At 42.4% G+C, this 21937-nt stretch overlaps 1 protein-coding gene across 2 annotated transcripts in view; it reads left to right on the top strand.

Moving 5' to 3' along the window:
• The window catches only part of LOC124544625 (alpha-tocopherol transfer protein-like), a 131011-nt gene that overhangs the window by 51768 nt on the left and 57306 nt on the right, over positions 1–21937 (top strand). The window contains exon 1 of one of the 2 annotated variants that reach the window (XM_047123225.1): positions 6678–6830. The exons of the other annotated variant lie outside the window; for it this stretch is intronic. Within the exon in view, the coding sequence (XP_046979181.1) occupies positions 6693–6830 (138 nt within the window). The 5' untranslated portion in view covers positions 6678–6692. Of the gene's footprint in view, positions 1–6677; positions 6831–21937 lie in introns of those variants that run through there. 2 annotated transcript variants of the gene reach the window in all.

Here is a 21937-nt window from a genome sequence, read left to right as displayed (position 1 = left end):
GACAACAACCATCTGCACGAACAGTTCGATGACGTTTGCAGCAGCATGGACTATCAACTCGGATACCATGGCTGCGATTACCCTTGACGCTGCATCACAGACAAGAGCGCTTGCGATGGTGTACTCAGCGACGAACCTGGATGTACTAATGGCAAAACGTCATTTTTTCGGATGAATCCAGGTTCTGTTTACAGCATCATGATGGTCGCATCCGTGTTTGGCGATATCGCGGCGAACGCACATTGGAAGCGAGTATTCGCCATCGCCATACTGGCGTATCACCCGGCGTGATGGTATGGGGTGCCATTGATTACACGTCTCGGCCACCTCTTGTTCGCATTGGCGGCACTTTGAACAGTGGACGTTACATTTCAGGTGTGTTACGACCCGTGGCTCTACGCGTCATTCGATCCCTGCGAAACTCTACATTTCAGCAGGATTATGCACGACCGCATGTTGCAGGTCCTGTGCGGGCCTTTCTGGATACAGAAAATGTTCGACTGCTGCCGTGGCCAGGACATTCTCCAGATGTCTCACCAATTGAAAACCTCTGGTCAATGGTGGCCGAGCAACTGGCTCGTCACAATATGTCAGTCACTACTCTTGATGAACTGCGGTATCGTGTTGAAGCTGCATGGACAGCTGTACCTGTACACGCCATTCAAGCTCTGTTTGACTCAGTGTCCAGGGGTATCAAGGCCGTTATAACGGCCAGAGGTGGTTGTTCTGCGTACTGATTTCTCAGGATCTATGCATCCAAATTGCATGGAAATGTAATCACATGTCAGTTCTAGTATAATATATTTGTCCAGTGAATACCCGTTGATCACCTGCATTTCTTCTTGGTGTAGCAATTTTAATTGCCAGTAGTGTATTTCCTTCCAAAGACATACAAATGAGCTATTAAGTAGGCGGTCATATTATTTCGGTTCATCGGTATAGGTGCAGACGGGAAGTTCGCAGCTTCTTACACAGGCAGTCGGTGGCACGTAACTTTCTCACGCGACTGGCCGCGGACCGGCTCGCGTGTATGCGCGAGCGTTGTGCGTGAGTATGCCCAGTCACTCTCTCCGCACGTGCGTGGCCGCGGCGGAACCGGATGCGAGCTTAGCCGCATGCCTGCGGCCGGCCCGCGGCGCAGCTCGCCACTTTCTCCAGTAACTGCAGACCGGACTACCGGTTCTGCTGCTGCTGCTGCTGCTGCGTCTCTGTCACGGTACACGCAACCACCACCACCACTATCACCACCACTCCTTAGCTATGATCTTTCTTATCGAAACGTTCAGCAAACTGAAACGTCTTTATTTAAATGAGTGTGTCTGTACTCAAATTGCAGAATGAGTGAGAAGATGATACTTCTACGTTATTTGACTCTGAAATAGCTGAGTAAAGCTGAATGTACTGAGAATATTTTCTCTTTACTTTTCTTATCATATCAACACTGACCCACAATATTCTAGCGCAACGCAATCTGACTGCTCAAAAAATGCAGATGATAAACGGGTATTCATTGGACAAATATATTATACTAGAGATGACATGTGATTATATTTTCACGCAATTTGGGTGCATAGATCCTGATAAATCAGTACCCAGAACAACCACCTCTGGCCGTAATAACGGCCTTTATACGCCTGGACATTGAGTCAAACAGAGCTTGGATGGCGTGTACAGGTACAGCTGCCCATGCAGCTTAGACACGATACCACAGTTCATAAAGAGTAGTGACTGGCGTATTGTGACGAGCCAGTTGTTCGGCCACCGTTGACCAGACGTTTTCAATTGTTGAGAGATATGGAGAATGTGCTGGCCAGGGCAGCAGTCAAACATTTTCTGTATCCAGAAATGCGGTCGTGCATTATCCTACTGAAATGTAGGGTTTCGCAGGGACCGAATGAAGGGCAGAGCCACGGGTCGTAACCCATCTGAAATGTAACGTCCACTGTTCAAAGTGCCGTCAATGCGAACACGAGGTGACCGAGACATGTAACCTATGGCACCCCATACCATCACGCCGGGTGATACGCCAGTATGGCGATGACGAATACGCGCTTCCAATGTGCGTTCACTGCGTTGTCGCCAAACACGGATGCGACCATCATGATGCTGTAAACAGAACCTGGATTCATTCGAATAAATGACGTTTTGCCATTCGTGCACCCAGGTTCGTCGTTGAGTACACCATCGCAGGCGCTCCTTTCTGTGATGCAGCGTCAAGAGTAACCGCAGCCATGATCTCTGAGCTGATAGTCCATGCTGCATCACAACAACGTTTCACCAGGGAACGCCGGTCAACTGCTGTTTGTGTATGAGAAATCGGCTGGAAACTTTCCTCATGTCAGCACGTTGTAGGTGTCGCCACCGGCGCCAACCTTGTGTGAATGCTCTGAAAAGCTAATCATTTTCATGTCACAGCATCTTGTTCCTGCCGGTTAAATTTCGCGTCTGTAGCACGTCATCTCCGTGGTGTAGCAATTTTAATGGCCAGCAGTGCAATTAATTCGAAAGAATTGCCCTGACTAAAAAGAAATCTTAACAATAAGCTATACATTTCATTAAACACTTACCTCATAAAAATGTTCATTACGCGAATACTGTAATACAGGGAGCGTCAACACTGCCAGCTAAATAAAAGATTCTAATTACTAAAGCCACTAATTACTAATAGGCATGTGGTTAGCAAAGGAAAGATTTTGTTGCAAACCAAATAATGTATTTTTTACCTTAATTATCTGACATTCAGTTCAAACACGAACATAAATCGTCTTTGTCATCTAGTACAAAGGTATATAATCATGAATAATATTCAATCTCCAATTCGAACATGTACAGATCGTTAGCCTACACTAACACTGCAGACCTCTACCCTCAATCAATGCTAATTTCTCACATCTAACATCCATCACTGCTGGCTGTTGACTTCCGACTGCCCAACAGTACATACATCACTGCTGGCGACTAACTTCCAACTGCCCAACACTACTGGCGATTAACTTCCAACAACGAGTCCAACCAGCCACAGACTCTCTTACAAAGAAAGCGCAGTCACAGATCCAATACAAACTACCACAAGAAGTTTGCTTGGAAGCTTTACTGATGTTTTTCAAAAAATGTTCAAATGTGTGTGAAATCTTATGGGACTTAACCGCTAAGGTCATCAGTCCCTAAGCTTACACACTACTTAACCTAGGCCGGCCGCGGTGGTCTAGCGGTTCTGGCGCTGCAGTCCGGAACCGCGGGACTGCTACGGTCGCAGGTTCGAATCCTGCCTCGGGCATGGGTGTGTGTGTGATGTCCTTAGGTTAGTTAGGTTTAAGTAGTTCTAAGTTATAGGGGACTTATGACCTAAGATGTTGAGCCCCATAGCGCTCAGAGCCATTTGAACCATTTTGAACTACTTAACCTAAATTATCCTAAGGACAAACACACACACCCATGCCCGAGGGAGGACTCGAACCTCCGCAGGGATCAACCGCACAGATTGATGTTTTTGTTAACCACTAAAACTTATAACTACTACAAGTGCATTAATTTTCTGTTATTGCAGTGCAATATTTGTTTGTTTCAGTATATTTATATAATTGATGCACAGTACGTTTCAACTACTGAGCAAATTTCTCTTCTTGGCACATATGACTACTTTTTTACATTAATTTTTTTTCATATTCAAGTAAATTAGCACTTGAATCCACTGTTTTTTTGGTAGAACTATTTCACGCTACTTGAGTAACACCTCAGCCAGATTTTTAATATGAGCGTACAGTGAAACATGACGTCCGGATGAAAGACATTGTATACAGAAAAAAATCAAGAACCAGGAATATTTTGAATGGGAACCTTGGGATTAACTTCCAGTGCTTGTGGTACACCATTCGGCTTTCTGCACTACAGAAAAATGAAAAACGTACGCCTTTGAAGACGTAGAGTGGAAACACGGCACTGGATGAGGCACTGTATATGAGAATCTGCCAAATAAAAATGACTGAAAACGCTGTGCTGTGGACGTAGTAGAAAACATGTATCAAACTTAAAAACGTTGAGCTACTGACAACGGTATTTCACTCATTCAAGCAGTGCCGTTTTAGCTACACATCAGCGAGATCATTTCGTAGACTTCCGGATGATTTGATGACACTTCTGAGGAATAGCACCATATTCTGGCTTGGATGGATCAGCTGTGGACCAGTGCTGGTTGGCCGAGAAAGGTGTACATCCTCGCCATCCTGAATGTGGACATAATGGCCTCAGACTTGGGTCGCAGCTTTAAAGAAATAGATGTTGCTAATCGCATGGTAATTGTGGCACAAATTATAACCAACGTTGTGCTCAAGAGTATCAACTAGCACAGTTAAGAATCTTTTCCTTCTAGCTGGGTTACTGGCTCTTGCTTTCTCTCTTCTCGCTGCCACCCAGCCCGCGTCCTATGGTGTAACGAAGGAAGTAACTGGAAGGGTGACTGAACGCAGCTTTGTAATTGGTGGTGAGAGCATATTCTGCCATGGCATCGTCTGCCAGAGCAACGAATGGAGTGGCAGCTACTTGAGTATATCAGGCAGCAACGTACAGGACCAATGTTTGGGCACTATGGATGAAGTGATGACACAAGGTCATCTGCTCGGCACGCCTGTCGTGTTAGTCGAGTGATCTCTCAACAGTATAGAATACATGAATTACCTGATCCAGTCTCTTGCGTTGCTGTTTCTACTACGTCAGGAAGGTATTCTCTTTTAGCAGCCTAATGCTAATACATACGTATCTCATTAGGTGTCTGAAATTTTCATCACCTTCACTGGATAGCAACATCACGATAACTGTGCCACATTAACCACGGATCGACGTATAACCAGAAGCTCATAACCAGCAACACCCCTTGCCCTTTGAAGGACGTTGCAAATGGAACATTCCTTAAACAACTGCGCAGCAGAGAGGAACACTGCTTCACGGAGGAAAATCAATATCTTTATTCACATCTTTTCCCGATCTATATTCCCAATATACTAATGCCATCTCATTATAGCGACGGTGATGGAACATTTTTTCATGTATCAGCCTCAACTAATGTGAATTAAGACTTGTTGATAAATAGTAAACAGTTTACTCTGGGTCCATAGGAGCAGATGTATGTTTTGGAGGTAGACCCATTCCCACATTTTTGTAGTCTTGAAGATGGAGCCTTTTGACTTTAAAAATCGATAACCTGTAAGTATAAAAAAAAAGTACGGCTGAATAGACAAAAGAAAGCTAAATAAAAATATTTATTTTCCTCCGTCAAATTGATTCACATGGGAACGTTATTTCGGGAAGCTGATTTTTCATTTTATGTTCGTGTGTTTTCTTATTCGATTTCACTTTTATTTACTTATACATTATTTAGGAGTCTACAGTGCGGAAGTATAATGGGCACATTAATGAAAACCGAATACTCGCCACAATAGTACCATGGAATGGTTCCGCATCACGTGGTCTAGTGGCTAGCATTGCTACTTCTGGATCACGGGGTTCCGGTTTCGTTTCCCGGCCGAGTCTGGGATTTTTCTTCGCCTGGGGACTGGGTGTTTGTGTTGTCCTCATCATCTCATCAACATTCGGGTAGTGGTGAAACTGGAAATGGAAAGATTGGAATTTGTATGGGCGCTGATGACCATGATGTTGAGTGCCCCACAAACCAATATCATCAACATCATGGAATGGTTCCACTCAAAAGTAGTCACAACACATCATAAGTCTTTTATTCCACTGGGAGACGACACGATCAATTCCTGTTTCTTGAACGCAGTCGGCCGCTGACGGATGCACAACCGGACCCACTCTTGCACATCCTCATTCGACTGAAACCAGCGTCCTCGCAGGTATTTCACCGGGTCACCAAAGATGTGAAAATCACACGGTGGAAGACCCGGGCTCTAAAAAGGATGTTACACTATTTCGCAACCAAATCGATGAAGCATAATCTTCGTCCGCTTGGCACTGTAGGGCGGGCGTTATCGCGCAACAGGATGATTCAGTCCGACAGCATTCCCGGGCGTTTTGACTTATGGCGCGTCGCAGTGATTGTTGTTCCACGGTCGAGGAACTCGACGAGCAGACCACGATACCACCCGCACCCACAGTACCAGTTGGACGAAGGTACGTTTTGGCGATTTGCTTGGGAAACACTGCAACATCCACCGCTCAGCCCGGATCTTTCACGGTGTGACATTGAAATCTTAGACGACCTGAAGAAAGACATGTGTGGACTTAGGTTTCAGTTGGACAAGGAAGTGAAAGAATAGGTGCGGACGTGGATTCGTCAGCAGCCGATAGCTTTCTATGAAACAGTAATTGATCGGCTCGTCTCCCATTGGGATAAATATCTTGAAGCGTGTGGTGATTACTTTTGAATGGAACCATTCCATCATCCCGTTCTGGTGGGAGTTCGGTTTTCATCTTTCTGCCACTTTTATAAATTATTATAACAAATTAACAAACACGGACAGTATTGAATGTAGTCTAATTCTTGTCTCCTAACTTAGGTCTCTGATGATGTTCTATCAGTATTTAACACTGTTGTTCTTCTGTGGCCATGGTACTCTCCCTCTCGCCACCTAAGGCTGGAGGAAAGTTGATCACGCCACCTAACCTCAAAGCATGTAAATATTGTAGTGAGCATTCCCGTGTTTTGACTGTTTGTGTGCTTTGTTTCTGAGGCGGAGATGGGGAACCAGTCGAGCATTCTGCTGACGGACGTGGGGAAACCGCCCGGAAGCCAGACTTGGGCGGGTCGGTGCACCAGACTAGCGGACGGTAGTGAGGGAAGTGGATTCGATCCAGACCAACTCCCGGTCCTGCAAGTAAGCGCGCTGAGCCTTACACTGAACGATCAGGCCGTCAAATGAGCGCTAATGACGTATTCGCAATACTAAGTAAAGAGCTACGAGGTCTACTTCGTGGAAACATCGACTTTGCTTAAAGTTGACAGGCGGTTACTTTATTGATGAACTCATAGTGATCCGAAACTTTGACGGACTTCCACGAGGACGCTTCTACGTACGAGATTACGATAATGCGGAAAGGCACTGGCGCTTTATTGACCATAATTTCATTTTCTTGTTCAGTTACCGCTTTTCTATCAAGCGTCTTTGTGTGATTTAGGCATACAGACGGCCATTACCTGATCCGCATCACGAGCAACAAAGAGAATAGTTACGTAGGTAATTTGCGTCCCTTGCGAAAGGTCCTTCGCTTATGACTTTTCTGTTCAGACGGCAAAACGTATTTCCTTGTTTGGATGTTGCCTTATCTAACTTTGACAGCAAATTAACTGCCGCTTTCAAATACTCGAGTAGCAGTTTTAGGCAAGTCATCAACAAACGTAAACGGACATCTTTAATAGAGGACTATCTAGCTGAGAAAGAAACTAAATAAATTAATGTCATTAATCGTTATCTGTAGTTAAAAAAAAGCGCTTTCCTGTAGAAAATACACCTGAGAAGCAAAAATTATGTGTGTTAGAAAAAATCAGTTGTTGTTTCAAGCTCGAAAAAAGAAACAACAATTGTTAAATTACAAATTGTGTTCAGGGTGATATGGTTTCTTTTTAGATTTTGCGCGTACATTACTTGGTACAGAGACAGAATGCTGTGTACTGTGAAAGCTACAGCAATGGGCGTGTCTGATGAGACACCTCCACTTTTACGAGTGTGCAGTCCTGCGAATATGTAAAACATTCGACATCATCTTCCTGTTGAAGACTTTTCATGATTTGATTTTTATTATAAAGCTGCTGTGTTATTATTTTCTAGTTACAGCCCCAATGCATGAAGGTGTCTCCTCTGCTTTAATCGCCCTTCTAAGACCACTGCAAAATTGGACTGACGGAGGAAAAATAAAAGATTAGAAGAGTAGTCACGCATTTCGCGACGACCTTGTTTAATCAACTTGAGAGCACACTGCATCGTAATGAGCCTTACTCTCAAACTTCAGAGTCGCGATCCAGAGTAGAAAAATTTATTGTTCTTCCTATCTTATACATCGCGTGACGATCAAGATGGAAAAAATTAGAGAACTTCTTTCACAGTAGCATACCTACGGAGCAGCTTTTTTTCTGCGTATCATACGTGAATCAACAGGTAAAGGGGCAGGGTTATATGACAACGCCCACCTCTCACACGCCAAAAACTAATACTTGCCAAGCACGATTCTTTCTAAGAAAAGGCCTATTCTTCAATAAAGTTTTATTTAGCCAGTATCTGAAAAATCCCACGCTCTTAAATTCTGTCAGATGACTTCGATTGACACCTCACTGGTACTATTGAGGCTGCCCTCTGCTGTTTTCTGGGTCATCAGTCTTCTGATTAGTTTGATGCGGACCGCCACGTATTTCTTTCTTGTGTCAAGCTCTCCACCTCAGTTATTTGTTGGATCTATTCCAAGCTCAGTCATCCTGAACATCTTTTACCCTCTATAGCTCCCCCTAACTACCACGGATGTTTTTACTTGATGTCTCTGTAAATGTCCTGTGGTTATGTCCCTTCTTCTTGTTAAAGTTTTCCACAAGTTCATCTCATCACCGATTCTGCTGAAAACCTCTCATTTCTTACCTTCTTATCAGATCGCCCAATTATCAGTATATTTCTATAGCCCCATATCTCAATCACTTCGATTTTCTTCTTTTCCGGTTTTTCCACAGACTATGATTCCCTTCCATACAATGCTGTGCTCCAAACGTACCCTCAGAACTTTTTCCTCAAATTAGAACCAATATCTGATACTAGCAGACTCCGTTTGGCGAGGAATACCCTCTTTGCACGAGCTAGTATAATTTTTATGTCCTCTCTGCTTCGTTGTCGTGTGTTATATGGCTTCCAAGGTTGCAGAAGTCCTCTGTCTCTTTCGTGGTCCCCAATTTTAATACTAAGTTTATATCTACTCTAATATCTGCAACTAATTACTTTCGTCTCCCTACGGTTTGGTCTCAGTCCACATCATGTATTCATTAGGTAGTTCATTCCATTCAACCCGTCCTGCAATTCTTTCTCAGTTTCACCGAGGGTAGCAGTGTCATCATAAAATCATATCACTGAAAATTCACACTGAATTTTCATCGCACACCTCAATCTTTCTTTTTTATTACCGTCGTTGCTGACGCTACAGGCTAACAACATGTTGGATGTCCACCTGGGCCTACTGCCCGTACAGTGGTTTTGGCAACCGATTTAGATCGTCATTTCCAGGAGAATCAGTGTCTCTGTCTCCTCAGACGGAAACATTACAGGCTGAAGCAAATAAGTTTGCTTCAGGCAGACGGACATAGTGACTTTATCAACATATATAGAAATACAGTAAAAGGAAACTAGTAAAGGTTTGTTATCTGAGGTAAGGCGATAAAGATTTATTTGATGTATACAGAACAGAAACCATGAGCAGAACGCAATTGAATCAATCGCTTTCGGGACGGCAAGGAAACAGTTAATGGTATGCCACGTTGGAGTCGACTGTCAACAAGCATAACGACAGAGGACTTCCATCAAATGTGACAGATGCCGACACGCTTTCGATAACTGTCCCTGAGATTGATATCAATGTAATGAAAGAGATGATCAACGACAGTGCCGACTCCAGCATCCAACAAAGATTTACAGAAGACCTGTTCCCGATTTGTGAATTAACTGCCAAACATAAAATAATGTGGATGGAATTTAGAGGAGATTTCATTGTTTACAAACTGTCATCTGGAGCTGCCAATATTTGATCTGGAGATTGATGGACATCCATCACAGTCACAGAGCCCAGCTCTCAGTACTGCTTTTCGACAGTGGTGCAAACATATGAGTCAAATACCACATACGCTACCGAAGGAAGTCCGCTAATAATTCGCCATCTATTAAGATAACCTTGTTTTTTACTATCTTGATGCTAAAAAAGATATTTATTTGTTCGTGAGCATTCTGTCTGTTCTGCAGTGATGTTGACGTTATCTGTTATTTCCCATATACACTCATACAGCCTCTCCTCAAACGTACAGTGTTCAGGAGCATAGTACTTTAAAAATCAGTACCTTATTAAAAACTAGTTATGGTTACTGGATCCTAAAATGTGGAATAAACTTGCTGAACTATATCTCAGCAAATAAAGAGCAGTTTATTTATAAAACAACTACAAATAGAGCTTTATTGAAGCCTCACAGATAAGAAAAAAACTAGGCGTCCTAAAGGAAAATGAAATCAAATGGTGGTATCTGCATTACTGGCTATTTTGAGGATATTTTATGTACATCTGAGTAAATTCAATTTATATTCTGCGATAAACACTTCGCCTCATTTTATCATAGCTCTTCTTTTGTGATCTGCATATATGCAGTTCTTGGATTTTTAAGGTGCAAATCGTAGTTTACAAGCACTTGTACTCTCAGCCATTATGCATGTATATTTGTGTGTACATTGCTTACAAAATTTGTTGCTACTGCACTGCATGTGATGTTGTGTTTATGATAAGGAAGCTTTTCTCTTTACAGCACTTCATGTATTTGTTATCACAGCTTGCAAATTGTAAGTTTTTCTGCTGTATTACTGCGTTCTGTTGAATGGTACTGTGCTATATATGGTCACTGGTTTCATTGTTTATATATATATATTGTAATGAATGTGCGTGAAGCACGTTCTTTAACCGCTTCCTTACTTTCCGCCTGGCTTCTTTTCTTCACTTTTAAAATTTAATTATATTTACTCTAAATTTTTGCTGTTTTGGTTTTAGCCAGCTTGTTGTGAGTGTTAATTATTTGACATTGCTAGAGCTAGTAGAGTTGCTCTCTGTATATATGTGGTCACTTGTCACTTGCTTTTCCTCTGCTGTTACTTTCTGGATGTGGTAATTGAACCATACCATATAATATTTTATTGAAAGTAAACCGGAAAAAGACAAAAGTAATGAGAAGTAGCAGGAATGAGAATAGCGAAAAACTTCAAAACTGGTGACCACAAAGTAGAAGAAGTTAAGGGATTCTGCCACCTTCGAAGCAAAGTAACCCATGATCGACGATGCTAGGAGAACATAAAAAGCAGACTAGTACAGACAAAGAGGACATTCCTGGCCAAGAGAAGTCTACTTGTGTCAAACGTAGGCATTAATTTGAGGAAAAATTTCTGAGAATGTACGATTGAAGCACAGCATTGTACGGTAGTTAATCGTGGACAGCGGTAAAACAGTAGCAGGTGAGAATCGTATCGTTTGATATATGGTGCTACGGCAGAGTCTTGAAAATCAGGTGGGCTGGCAAGATAAGGAATGAGGACGTTCTCTTCAGAGTCGGCGACGAAAGAAACGCGTGGAAAATACAGACAGGAAGATGGGAAAGGTTGACAGGCATGTGTTCAGGCATCAGGTATTAACCTCCACGATACTAGAGCGAGCTGTAGACTGTAAAAAGTGTAGGGAAAGACAGACTGGAATGCAGCCATCAAATAACTGACGACGTATGTTCCAAGTGCTGCTCTGAAATGAAGAAGTTGGCAGAGGATAGGAATTCGTGGCAAGCCACACCAAACTAGTCAGAAACTGATGACTGAAAAATAAATAAATAAAAAAATGTAGACAGACGTTTGCGGTGTTTTTAAGTGTTCTACGAATATAAAATATGCGATTTCATGCAATGACGTCTGTAATAGCTTTTTTGGTTTCTTTCTTCTTTTCATACTGTTAGGTAGTTAAACTACTCGTACAGTCTGTTGTGTGATCAACTGGATCTATAAAACTGATGCACGGGAGACATATTGATGTGGTATAATACGGAGATAACAAGTGATGTCTGTCGTATTAGGCGAGAGAGGAGCTTAACAATTAGCTTACTCAGTTATGTTAACAGAATAATGCTGTAGAAAAAATTACGCGAACTGGGAAAGAGTAAAGGATTGTCACATAAAGTCTCGTGCATAAAACCAAGTCAAACTCAATACTTAGCGCTGCAGGTAAATGGCCGAAAGCGTTGGCTGGATTATGTATCCAGTTGCTGAAGTTTCAGCCCTGTTTTACGTATCTATCTCCATGAATCAGACTCTGATTCCATTTCAAAATAAAAGTCTAGTTACTCTAAAGTGGAAGTGATATGTACTCATTGTTTGAAACAGAACACCTGTGACCATTTTACATTAGTACTCGTAGGACATGGAGAAGTATGTATCCAAAAGCAGGTTAGTTTCCACTGAAAGCACCGGCAGCAGTAGACACGAGAACAAAAGCGAAAGGCGGAAAGAAAAAATATATGAGAGCATAGAAGTAATGACGAGCGGGGAAAGAATATGAGAGTATACAAGTAATGAAGGGAGATGAAGAATGCGGCTCGAATGATTGAGAAACTAAGAGAGAAAGAAGTAAGATGGAAGAATTTACTTGACAGAGATAAACTCGCCATATGTTTACTATTTTAGGTATAAGTAGTGAGAGTGACAGAAGGAAATGGTTCAGCTGCTTCTTAAATGCAGTAGGATATCGAAATGTGTGCAAAGTGCACGATAGCTTGTTCCAGAGGAGGACAGTGTAATACCATAACACCATGGCAGTAGTCTGAATGAAGCCTATCCTCGAAATATTCTTACGAAGCATTCGGCATGAAATATTCAGAGCAAGACTGGGCGATCTTACGACATCCACGGCGAGCGAAATAATTAAAGACGCTAGTATCCTCCAGAAAATTAACCACAACCCGGTGTTGCGCGATTGAAATGCTTCATCGCAAAAATTACACTGTACTTATTCATTTAAAAGTTGGTCTGCAATCGCGCCTTCATTGCTCAAGCAGTGAAGTGCGAGCACTTTCGAAGTACATTACCGTACCTGAGCTGTTTTCGACGCTCTATTCACTATTTAAGAAAGTAGATGTAGCTGTCATTGAAAACACATGTGTTTTGGTGCAGAACTAGGAAATACAAACAATATATATATATATATATATATACGAAATAATTTTCTGTGTTGTACATCAATCATAGTGAACTTATCCCACATAAGTATCTATGTGTTTCATAGAGTAGCTCATTATTTCTAATAGTTTCGCTGTTAGTGTAGGATTAGTCCCATGAATACGACGTCGAGCCTTCTTAATATACAAGAGTTAGCAAAGGAAATAGCACTGGAATAGCCTTTACGTCCGTTAACGGGCGGTCATTTTCGATGGTATATCAAAGACTACTCATATTTTATTCCTTCTTAAGAGTAACTCGTGTATGGTACAAATGATGAAATGCAAGTACATTCTTAAGGTACGAGTTTCATTACATTTAGCTCTTGATAACCATTCAAATACCGGTTTATTCTGTAAGGTACCTTTTCATCTTCTCACGCCCCAGTAACATGTACGTATTAAATAATACTGATGCAAAACCTTTGCGCCCTTGAAAACCATGTTGAAACGGCGAATATTTTAAGTAGTTCAAAATCTACATAATGGTAATTGTAGGTGTAAGTTGAACTCTGGTATGTATCATAACGAAATCTATTATTCTTGTTGGTACGTTACGGTTCTTAACATTCAAAACAGCTGGTAATTTTGTTCGACAAAGTCATATGTCGCAACATCGAATCTTAGAGCCACAGTCATCTATTTTTGGCCAGTATCGATTGCCACCCATCGATTACCCTCGCGCTCTCTGTGGCAGAATTTTTCCTTTCAAGTTATTATTTCAGAAAGTGACCACCTTTTAACAAAGTTATATGAGCCCCAGTTTCATACGGCAGTGAAAAGTACTGACGTGGAGTACTCTGAGGCGATGGTGCTGCCGCAGTATAAATGAAGTGGAACTGATAAATGCTGTAACTGTAATTATTTTGCATCCTTAAAGCCAGAAATATTTGCACACCTCCTTCCTTATATTAGCGTTTACCTATAAACTGGCAATACAAGTGTAATAAGAGCTAGCCGGCCGGAGTGGCCGAGCGGTTCTGGGCGCTACAGTCTGGAGCCGCGCGACTGCAACGGTCGCAGGTTCGAATCCTGCCTCGGGCATGGATGTGTGTGATGTCCTTAGGTTAGTTAGGTTTAAGTAGTTCTAAGTTCTAGGGGACTTATGACCTCAGCAGTTGAGTCCCATAGTGCTCAGAGCCATTTGAACCATTTAATAAGAGCTAACAAAATACTAAGTTGAAAATTTTATAGAGAACTTCTTAGTTTTACACGGAGGATTTTTCCTTATTTCGTACTGATAAGCCTTTTAGTATACTGCACCCATCAGTGCAAGGTGTCTTATACCTCATGGTAACTTACAATAGGCACAGATGCGTTTGCCAAACAGTCCAAATGTTCAAATGTGTCTGAATTCCTAAGGGACCAAACTGCTGAGGTCATCGGTCCGTAGACTTACATACGACTTAAACTAAGTTAAACTAACTTATGCTAAGAACAACACACACACACCCTTGCCCGAGGGAGGACTCGATCCTCCGGCAGGAGGAACCGCGCAATCCGTGACAAGGCACCCTAAACCGCGCAGCCACTCCGCGCGGCCAAAATAGTCGTTTTACGCGATGGTTTTCCGATAATTTCTTTGAAAGTAACAGTAGTTTATTTGGATTTATTTGTTCCTATTTCTGAAACCCTCGCTATTTATTCCACCTCGTTTTATTTACCTTTAGACTTTTCTAAAGATTTTGTGTTCACTGATTCTACAAATCCAATTCAAAGCAAGTGATGCCTTCATCTAATTCACTAGCAAGGAAATTATTCCCAAGTCTGTTTTCAATATCAGATTCAAAAAGTTCATATTCCCCCGTAAATTTATTGTCGCATCCTCTAATAAGTATGGAAGGTAAGTTAGAATTCAGACATCAACACAGAGGTAGACGAATATTTAATTCGACTATGGTCTACCTGAAAGAACTTTTCAGCAGAATAATTGGGGAAATTGTAAATCAAGTCGTTCGAATGTTGGTTTGAATCCAACTCCTCTTGAACGGTAGCCCAAGTTTTTAACCAACGTCACTATTAGAATTTCACTGTTGAATGCTGTAAAGTTATTGTCCGTTTATTAACCAAAGCGGCATCAACTTACAGTGATTGCTGTATCGTTCTCACGACGCGATGATTTCTCTATAGTCGTTTCCGTCTTGCACATCCCAGAGCTAAGAGATTGTCTTGGCGCTGGAAACATTTGACACTGATACGCCGAACTGTTTTTATGGTAACGTCGACTGCAAAAACAGTCGTCGACAGAAGAATGCACAATACGTTGCGAAGATGGGGTACATACACATTGGTACTGGCAGATGTTCATACTCAGAACAGCTAACTTTAATGTCTTTACTGTCGCTGCACATTTCTATACTATTACTTGAGGTACTTAAAAAAGGATGGATTTAGTGAAAGATTGTGTGATAGTGGTTACTCGGACCCTAACCACAATCAATGATTGTATGAAAGCATCTGTTGCCTAAGAAACTAAGCAAAGAGGTTAGCTGATTAATGACGTCAGTATCTTTGGAAAGAGCTCGTTCGTTTGGACATAGATAAGAGAGGAAATAAGCAGTGGCATTTTTGGAGCAACCATATTGATTTCTGGCTATTCATTTGAAGTGACACAGAAAAAAAAGGAAATTCGTGTGCAGAGGTGCGGACAGAGGTTTCCACCCTGCTTCTTACAATCGTGATTCAAATGTCTAAACCACTGCACTACCATGCTCAAACGCGTTAACTGCAGCAGGAACAATCTACTGACAACCAAGGAGGCGGACTAACATGAGACTGCAACGAAAGAGAAATAGTTGTGATGAATCGTTGGCTGACGTTAATCGAACGCTCATGGCTGATTGATTACTTCAGCTCACTACTCGTGTACAGCTAGCTGATGCTTATAAATAACAGACGGTCCTCAGATTAATGTTACTCGACGATTTCTCCGAAAGAGTATCGGCTCACATTAATCGAAGTAGTAATCAAAGGGCACTGGTTAGATCCCACGAGGGAGTGCTGAAAAGTAATGGATCCGATTTTTTTATGTGGAAACTCATAAATAATCTTAAATAAAATAAACTTTATTAAAATTCCACATCTTTATTCTTCATGTCTACATATTTATTCCTCAACACAGTCACCATGGCGACGAACACGTTTCTCCTAACGAGAGACCAGTTTGTTGACATCTTCGCTGTAGAATGGTTAACTCTGGTGACGGAGCTACAACCTCACCTCTACCTGCACAGCTTCATCACTACCAAAGTGAAGTCCTCGAAGGTATTCTTTAAATTTTAGAAACAGATGAAGCTCTGTCAAAATGGCTTGGTTCAAATGGCTCTGAGCACTATGGGACTTAACATCTGAGGTCATCAGTCCCCTAGAACTTAGAACTACTTAAACCTAACTAACCTAAGGACATCTCACACATCAATGCCCGAGGCAGGATTCGAACCTGCGACCGTAGCAGTCCGGCGGTTCCGGACTGCAGCGCCTAGAACCGCACGGCCAACGCGGCCGGCAAGCTCTGTCACACACATTGAACATAGCACCACAGTTTCCGTCATTACGAGCACGACTATCCAACTTCACACATTTCTGAAGGCGATGCTATCATCAATGTACATAGCTCTCATTCTTCCATGTATTTCAATTGGAGGCATGTTTTCTGCCGTTAGAAATGCGCTTACAGTAAGCTGCTGCTCACGCCGCGACACAGTTACATTACACACTGTCATCTTATACACTAAAGTCAGAACCCTTTATAGAGAGAGAGAAATTGGACCGAATAATGTGAGTGACATGGAATACTTCAACCGATAGGGAGAGCACAGTAAAAAATTCGGAGGTATTAACTTCCAGCAATTCCTCGCACTTCCAGGGTTGGACAGCGTTAGTGGGACAGTAGATCGATTTCAGACTTGCAAGTAATGTGCAGACAGCAATTCATAGTTTGCTGTTTGGACTCGCCGTGTAAAATAATTCATGAACACACGAATGAACCCTGGTAAAAACTGCACACGTTCTTAATGAATTTCATTGCACAAGCTATGACGGTTAAAACGCACAGAACTCCGTTGAGAGTGGGAGAAATCAGAGGAACCTCTGGGTCAGGGTTTCGCTTCGCACGGAGAGTTTGCCGGCATACTGCAGCGTTGTCTGCTGTGGCTAAAGTAACCACACTGGTATGCGCGGACTCCAGCATCGGAAACGGTGGCCCATACTTCACGGAGATGGTCGTACGACAAGTCTCCCCCCAAACGCTGCCCGTCTTGCAGTGATCTCCGGTCCTACTACGAATATCGTTGACCTATTCTAGGAGGTCGTCTTCAAATAACCTCCTGCCACGGCCTCTCGTATATTGACAACACAGCTGGTATTGTAGGTTCGCTCCTTCCTCAAAAACGACACAAAAATTTGACTCTTAAGTGCCCTCATATCTCCAGGTTTGCACCACACCCTCTTTTTTAGGGCTCAAAACAGCCGATGCCATTAGTGCTAAAAGAGCGAGATCTGTGACTGACATTATCTGTCTTCTCCGCCACGCTTGAATTTAACGACCCCCGCCTTCACTTCTTGTCTCGAGAAGAGGCCTTTTTGCAATATCACCTGAAGTGCAGCCAAGAGCCATGTGTCACGATATGTGCTCCAAACACTTATCTCTCACTCACGTCACTGACTGTCTTAAAACAAATTTTTGAACGGATGAAAAATCCTGACACATTAAAACTACATCTATAAATACATAAAACTGCACACGTCCGGCTTTGTGCTGGCGAATAAAAAAAATCTGAAGCATTGAAAACTCTTCCTTCATTCACTTGGGTTACCTTCCCTACGCGACTTGAGTGTTCTTTCCTCCGCGATGAGTACATCTAGAATGTAGTTTCATTTTTGTGCATATATCGGCAGATAGCCATAATCCTCTTGAACAGCATAAAGGAGACTGCCAGACTTCACGTTGCGACTCGACAATGCCCTTACTTCTCGAGAACTGCTGAGAGGTTCTGGATTTATACCACATATGATTGGTCATCATGAACGGTACTGCACTTTGCGGCCAAATCATCACGAAAATCTCTTCTCGCTCCGGGATGTACATACACTAAGTAATCAAAAGTACTCGGACATCTGGCTGAAAAGATTTACAAGTTCGTGGCGCCGTCCAATGGTAATGCTGGAATTAAATATGGTGTTGGCCCACCCTTGGTCTTAATGACGGCTTCCACTCTCGCAGGCATACATTCAATCAGGTGCTGGAATGTTTCTTGGGGAATGGCAGCCCATTCATCACTGAGTGCTGCATTGAGGAGAGGTATAGATGTCGGTCGGTGAGGCCTGGCAAGAATTCGACGTTCCAAAACATCCCAAAGGTGTTCTATAGGATGCAGGTCAGGACTCGGTGCAGGACAGTCGATTACAGGGATGTTATTGACGTGTAACCACTCCGCCGCAGGCCGTGCATTATGAACAGGTGCTCGATCGTGTTGAAAGATGCAATCGCCATCCCCGAATTGCTCTTCAACACTGGGAAGCAAGAAGGTGCTTAAAACATCAGTGTAGGCCTGTGCTGTAATAGTGCCACGCGAAACAACAAGGGTGCTAGCCCTCTCCATGGAAAACACGACCACACCGTAACACCACCGCCTCCGAATTATACTGTTGGCACTACACACGCTGGCAGTTGATGTTCACCGGGAATTCGCCATACCCATTGCCGTGATTCGTCACTCCACACAACGTTTTTCCACTGTTCAATCGTCCAATGTTTACGCTTCTTACACTAAGCAAGGCGTCGTTTGGCATTTACCGGCGTGATGTATGGCTTTTGAGCAGCCGCTCGACCATGAAATCTAAGTTTTCTCACCTCCCTCCTAACTGCCGTAGTACTTGCAGTGGATCCTGATGCAATTTGGAATTCCTGTGTGATGGTCTGGATAGATGTCTGCCTATTACACATTACGACCCTTTTCAACTGTCGGCGGTCTCTGTCAGTCAACAGACGAGGTCAGCCTGTACGCTTTTGTGCTGTACGTGTCCCTTTACGTTTCCACTTCACTATTACATCGGAAGCAGTGGACCTAGGGGTGTTTAGAAGTGTGGAAATCTCGCGTACAGACGTATAACACAAGTGACACGAAATCACCTGACCACGTTCGAAGTCCGTGAGTTACGCGGAGCGCATCGTTCTGCTCTCTCACGATGTCTTAATGACTACTGAGGTCGCTGAAGTGGAGTACCTGGCAGTAGATGGCAGCACAATGCACCCAATACGAAAAAAGTATGTTTTTGGAGTTGCCCGGATACTTTTGATCACATAATGTAGCTACTTCCAGCTCTGGCGCTTCCGCTTCCGCTGTGTCTTCCTCCTAACGTCTTAGCCTGATTGAAAAAATTCTCTCTATGTTTGTTCTTCAGCTGTAAAAAAGGGAAAAGCTGATTTTGCACTCAGAGAAGTAGAAACGAAGTAATGGGAAGAAACTATCCTACTAGTGGGTTAGATAAAATAAAAAACGTACCGCAAATAGTTCTGGAAGCTGTCTTGGTAGTTGACTGGAATCTGTTCATGATTGTGTGTGTGTGTCTATAATATATATAATGAAATGTTTTTAAGTGTAGACGGTAATTTGCAACTAAATGCTGTTCGGCTACGAGCTAGAATCCAATAATGTTGAATGTAAATAACGCACTTTCCTTCGGGAGTGTAATTGCTGTCACGTGATGTGGCTAAGTTTTTCAGAACATCGTTCATCATCAGTTCATTTTAGTATCTATAAAATAATATCTCACCTATGAGCTTTGTTTTTAGCACTTTTATACTATACTTGAAAAGTATTTCTTATACTGTTTTACTGTGACGAATGTTCCTACAATCAAAATCCATTGTACTCCCTAAGTGAAGGTAAGACTCACTGTCACAGCCTAAGAAGCGAGGCACGCATAGTGTGCCTAGAAGACCGTTACTGCCGTTTATCGTTCTGTCGCTAAGTGGTTAACGGCTTTCACAGGGTCCGTAGGGATAGTAAATAAAAAGCAGCGGTAGAAAGGAAACACAGAGAATAGAGGCCACCGTCTCTGTTCGCTCCGATCCGCGCTTTAGCCCGCCGAAAAAGTTCGTCTGTTATGGAACAGTCTCCTTATAGGAGACTCAAAGTTTTTTCATAACCAGGCGCTATGATGTCGTAAGAACATTTGATGTGCTGAAGAAGCGCAATATAAACTTTACACAGAAACCTAAAATTCTTGCACTAGCTTTTTGTCCACCTTGTTTCAAAATCAACTATCATCTTCAGCTCTAATGGCGTGCTGATTTGCATTGGAGGTAAATGACGCCAACGTTTCTCGAATCACATGTCTTAAGATCCTCCTGAAACAGATTGTTTGGAATATAGTCCAATCACTAAATAACTGGAATACGAAATAATCTGAATCAACTTGATCGTAATAACAACTTGACATTAGAAATGGTACTAATAATAAGTTAAACAGAGTTTGTTGTTTCAGTGACAGTTGAACAATAGAATCAGCGTGACGCATTTCGGCCGTGCCGTCGTGACGGCCCTTCTTCTTCGTGAGTAATTAATGTTTCGCTACTTCACAAAATTAACGATCTGTCTTTTTGCATTGGTTCTGGATATGTGTCGCTTTGGATCTGAAGGAGATTATACACGGTGTTTGCTTTAACTTGAGACAACTAAATACCTCGAAAACGACACATCGTACGAGAAAAATGTGTTAGGTGAAAAGTCAATATTTGTGAAGGGGACAGCATTCTGTGCTACAACTGCCCACCTCCTAAGTGTCCCTCCTCTGTGATCGGGGCCAACTTTGTATTTTGAAATCGGAACTCTCAATTTTCATTGCATATTCGGATTCTGCGCCAGAGAATACGTACGGTTCACTCAAGCCATAGTTTTCTACTCGTGGTAGATGGCGCTGTAATTGGCAAATATCTAGTGCGCATGTTTCTGCAATTCAAAGAACCGACCCATTTAATTCTACAGTTCATTTAAGATGTAAGTGTAAACCTTTGTGTTCTGACAGTTGATACTTGTGTTCTAAATTTACTTTAGTTTCCCAATGTGATTGTACAGTACATATAATAGGGTTAGACGTTGACATTTCTAACAAATAAGCTACTTGTATGGAAATGTCGTTTTCTGTTTCCCACGGATTTGACTGTGGCGAGTCCCCAAACATTGTTGATTTCGGTGGCCGCCCTCAAACCTCGCCGTCAGACTGTGAGCTTCCATTCAACCACCGTGAACTCTCAACGCTGGCCGCTATGCGACTTGCGACTACAGGCACAATACAAAGCACAACCGTTGTAATAAGGCAATATATGCGTGAAGTGATAGCGACAGGCGCATTTTCCATGACATTCAAGCTCCCACTTGGTGAGGGCAAAGGGACTCACCGAAATGAGGCATCCCGATGTGAACACCAAACTATTACATCCAAGTCGTTGTCCCTGGATCACGCTAAACGTAGTTTCTACCATACACTGAAACGACTATATTGAACTGTACAACTAAATTTGCCACACTCTAGTAAATTTCTAATGTAAATGTCAATTGTTTGAATAAAAAGGTTTACATTTACATCGAAAATGAAATATAGAATCAAATGCGTCTGTTGTTTGCAAAAACAAGCACACCTGAAATTTGTCGATTACAGAGCTATCTACCGCGAATGTGAAACAGTGGTTGGAGTAAACAGGACGTATTTTTTGGCGAAGAATCCGAATATGCAATAAAAATTGGTAGTTCCTATTTGAAAATGAAAGGATGGGTGGTTAGGATACGGCCAGTTGTGGCACGGACAGATGTCTCCTTTACCAATGTTGACTTTTCACGTTGAACATTTATTTCGTACGATGCAAAATTTTCGAGTCACTTAACTGTCTCCAGTGAAAACAAACACCCGGTATATTTTTGTAATGTGGTCCAATTACGCAACATGGATATAAAACATGACCCAAATGTGAACATAAATGTGCAAATTCGTGTAAATGTTTCATGC

Source organism: Schistocerca americana, chromosome 8 (genome assembly GCF_021461395.2).
Source record: "Schistocerca americana isolate TAMUIC-IGC-003095 chromosome 8, iqSchAmer2.1, whole genome shotgun sequence".
Lineage (NCBI taxonomy): Eukaryota > Metazoa > Arthropoda > Insecta > Orthoptera > Acrididae > Schistocerca > Schistocerca americana.
This window is presented reverse-complemented; position numbering and strand designations above follow the sequence as displayed.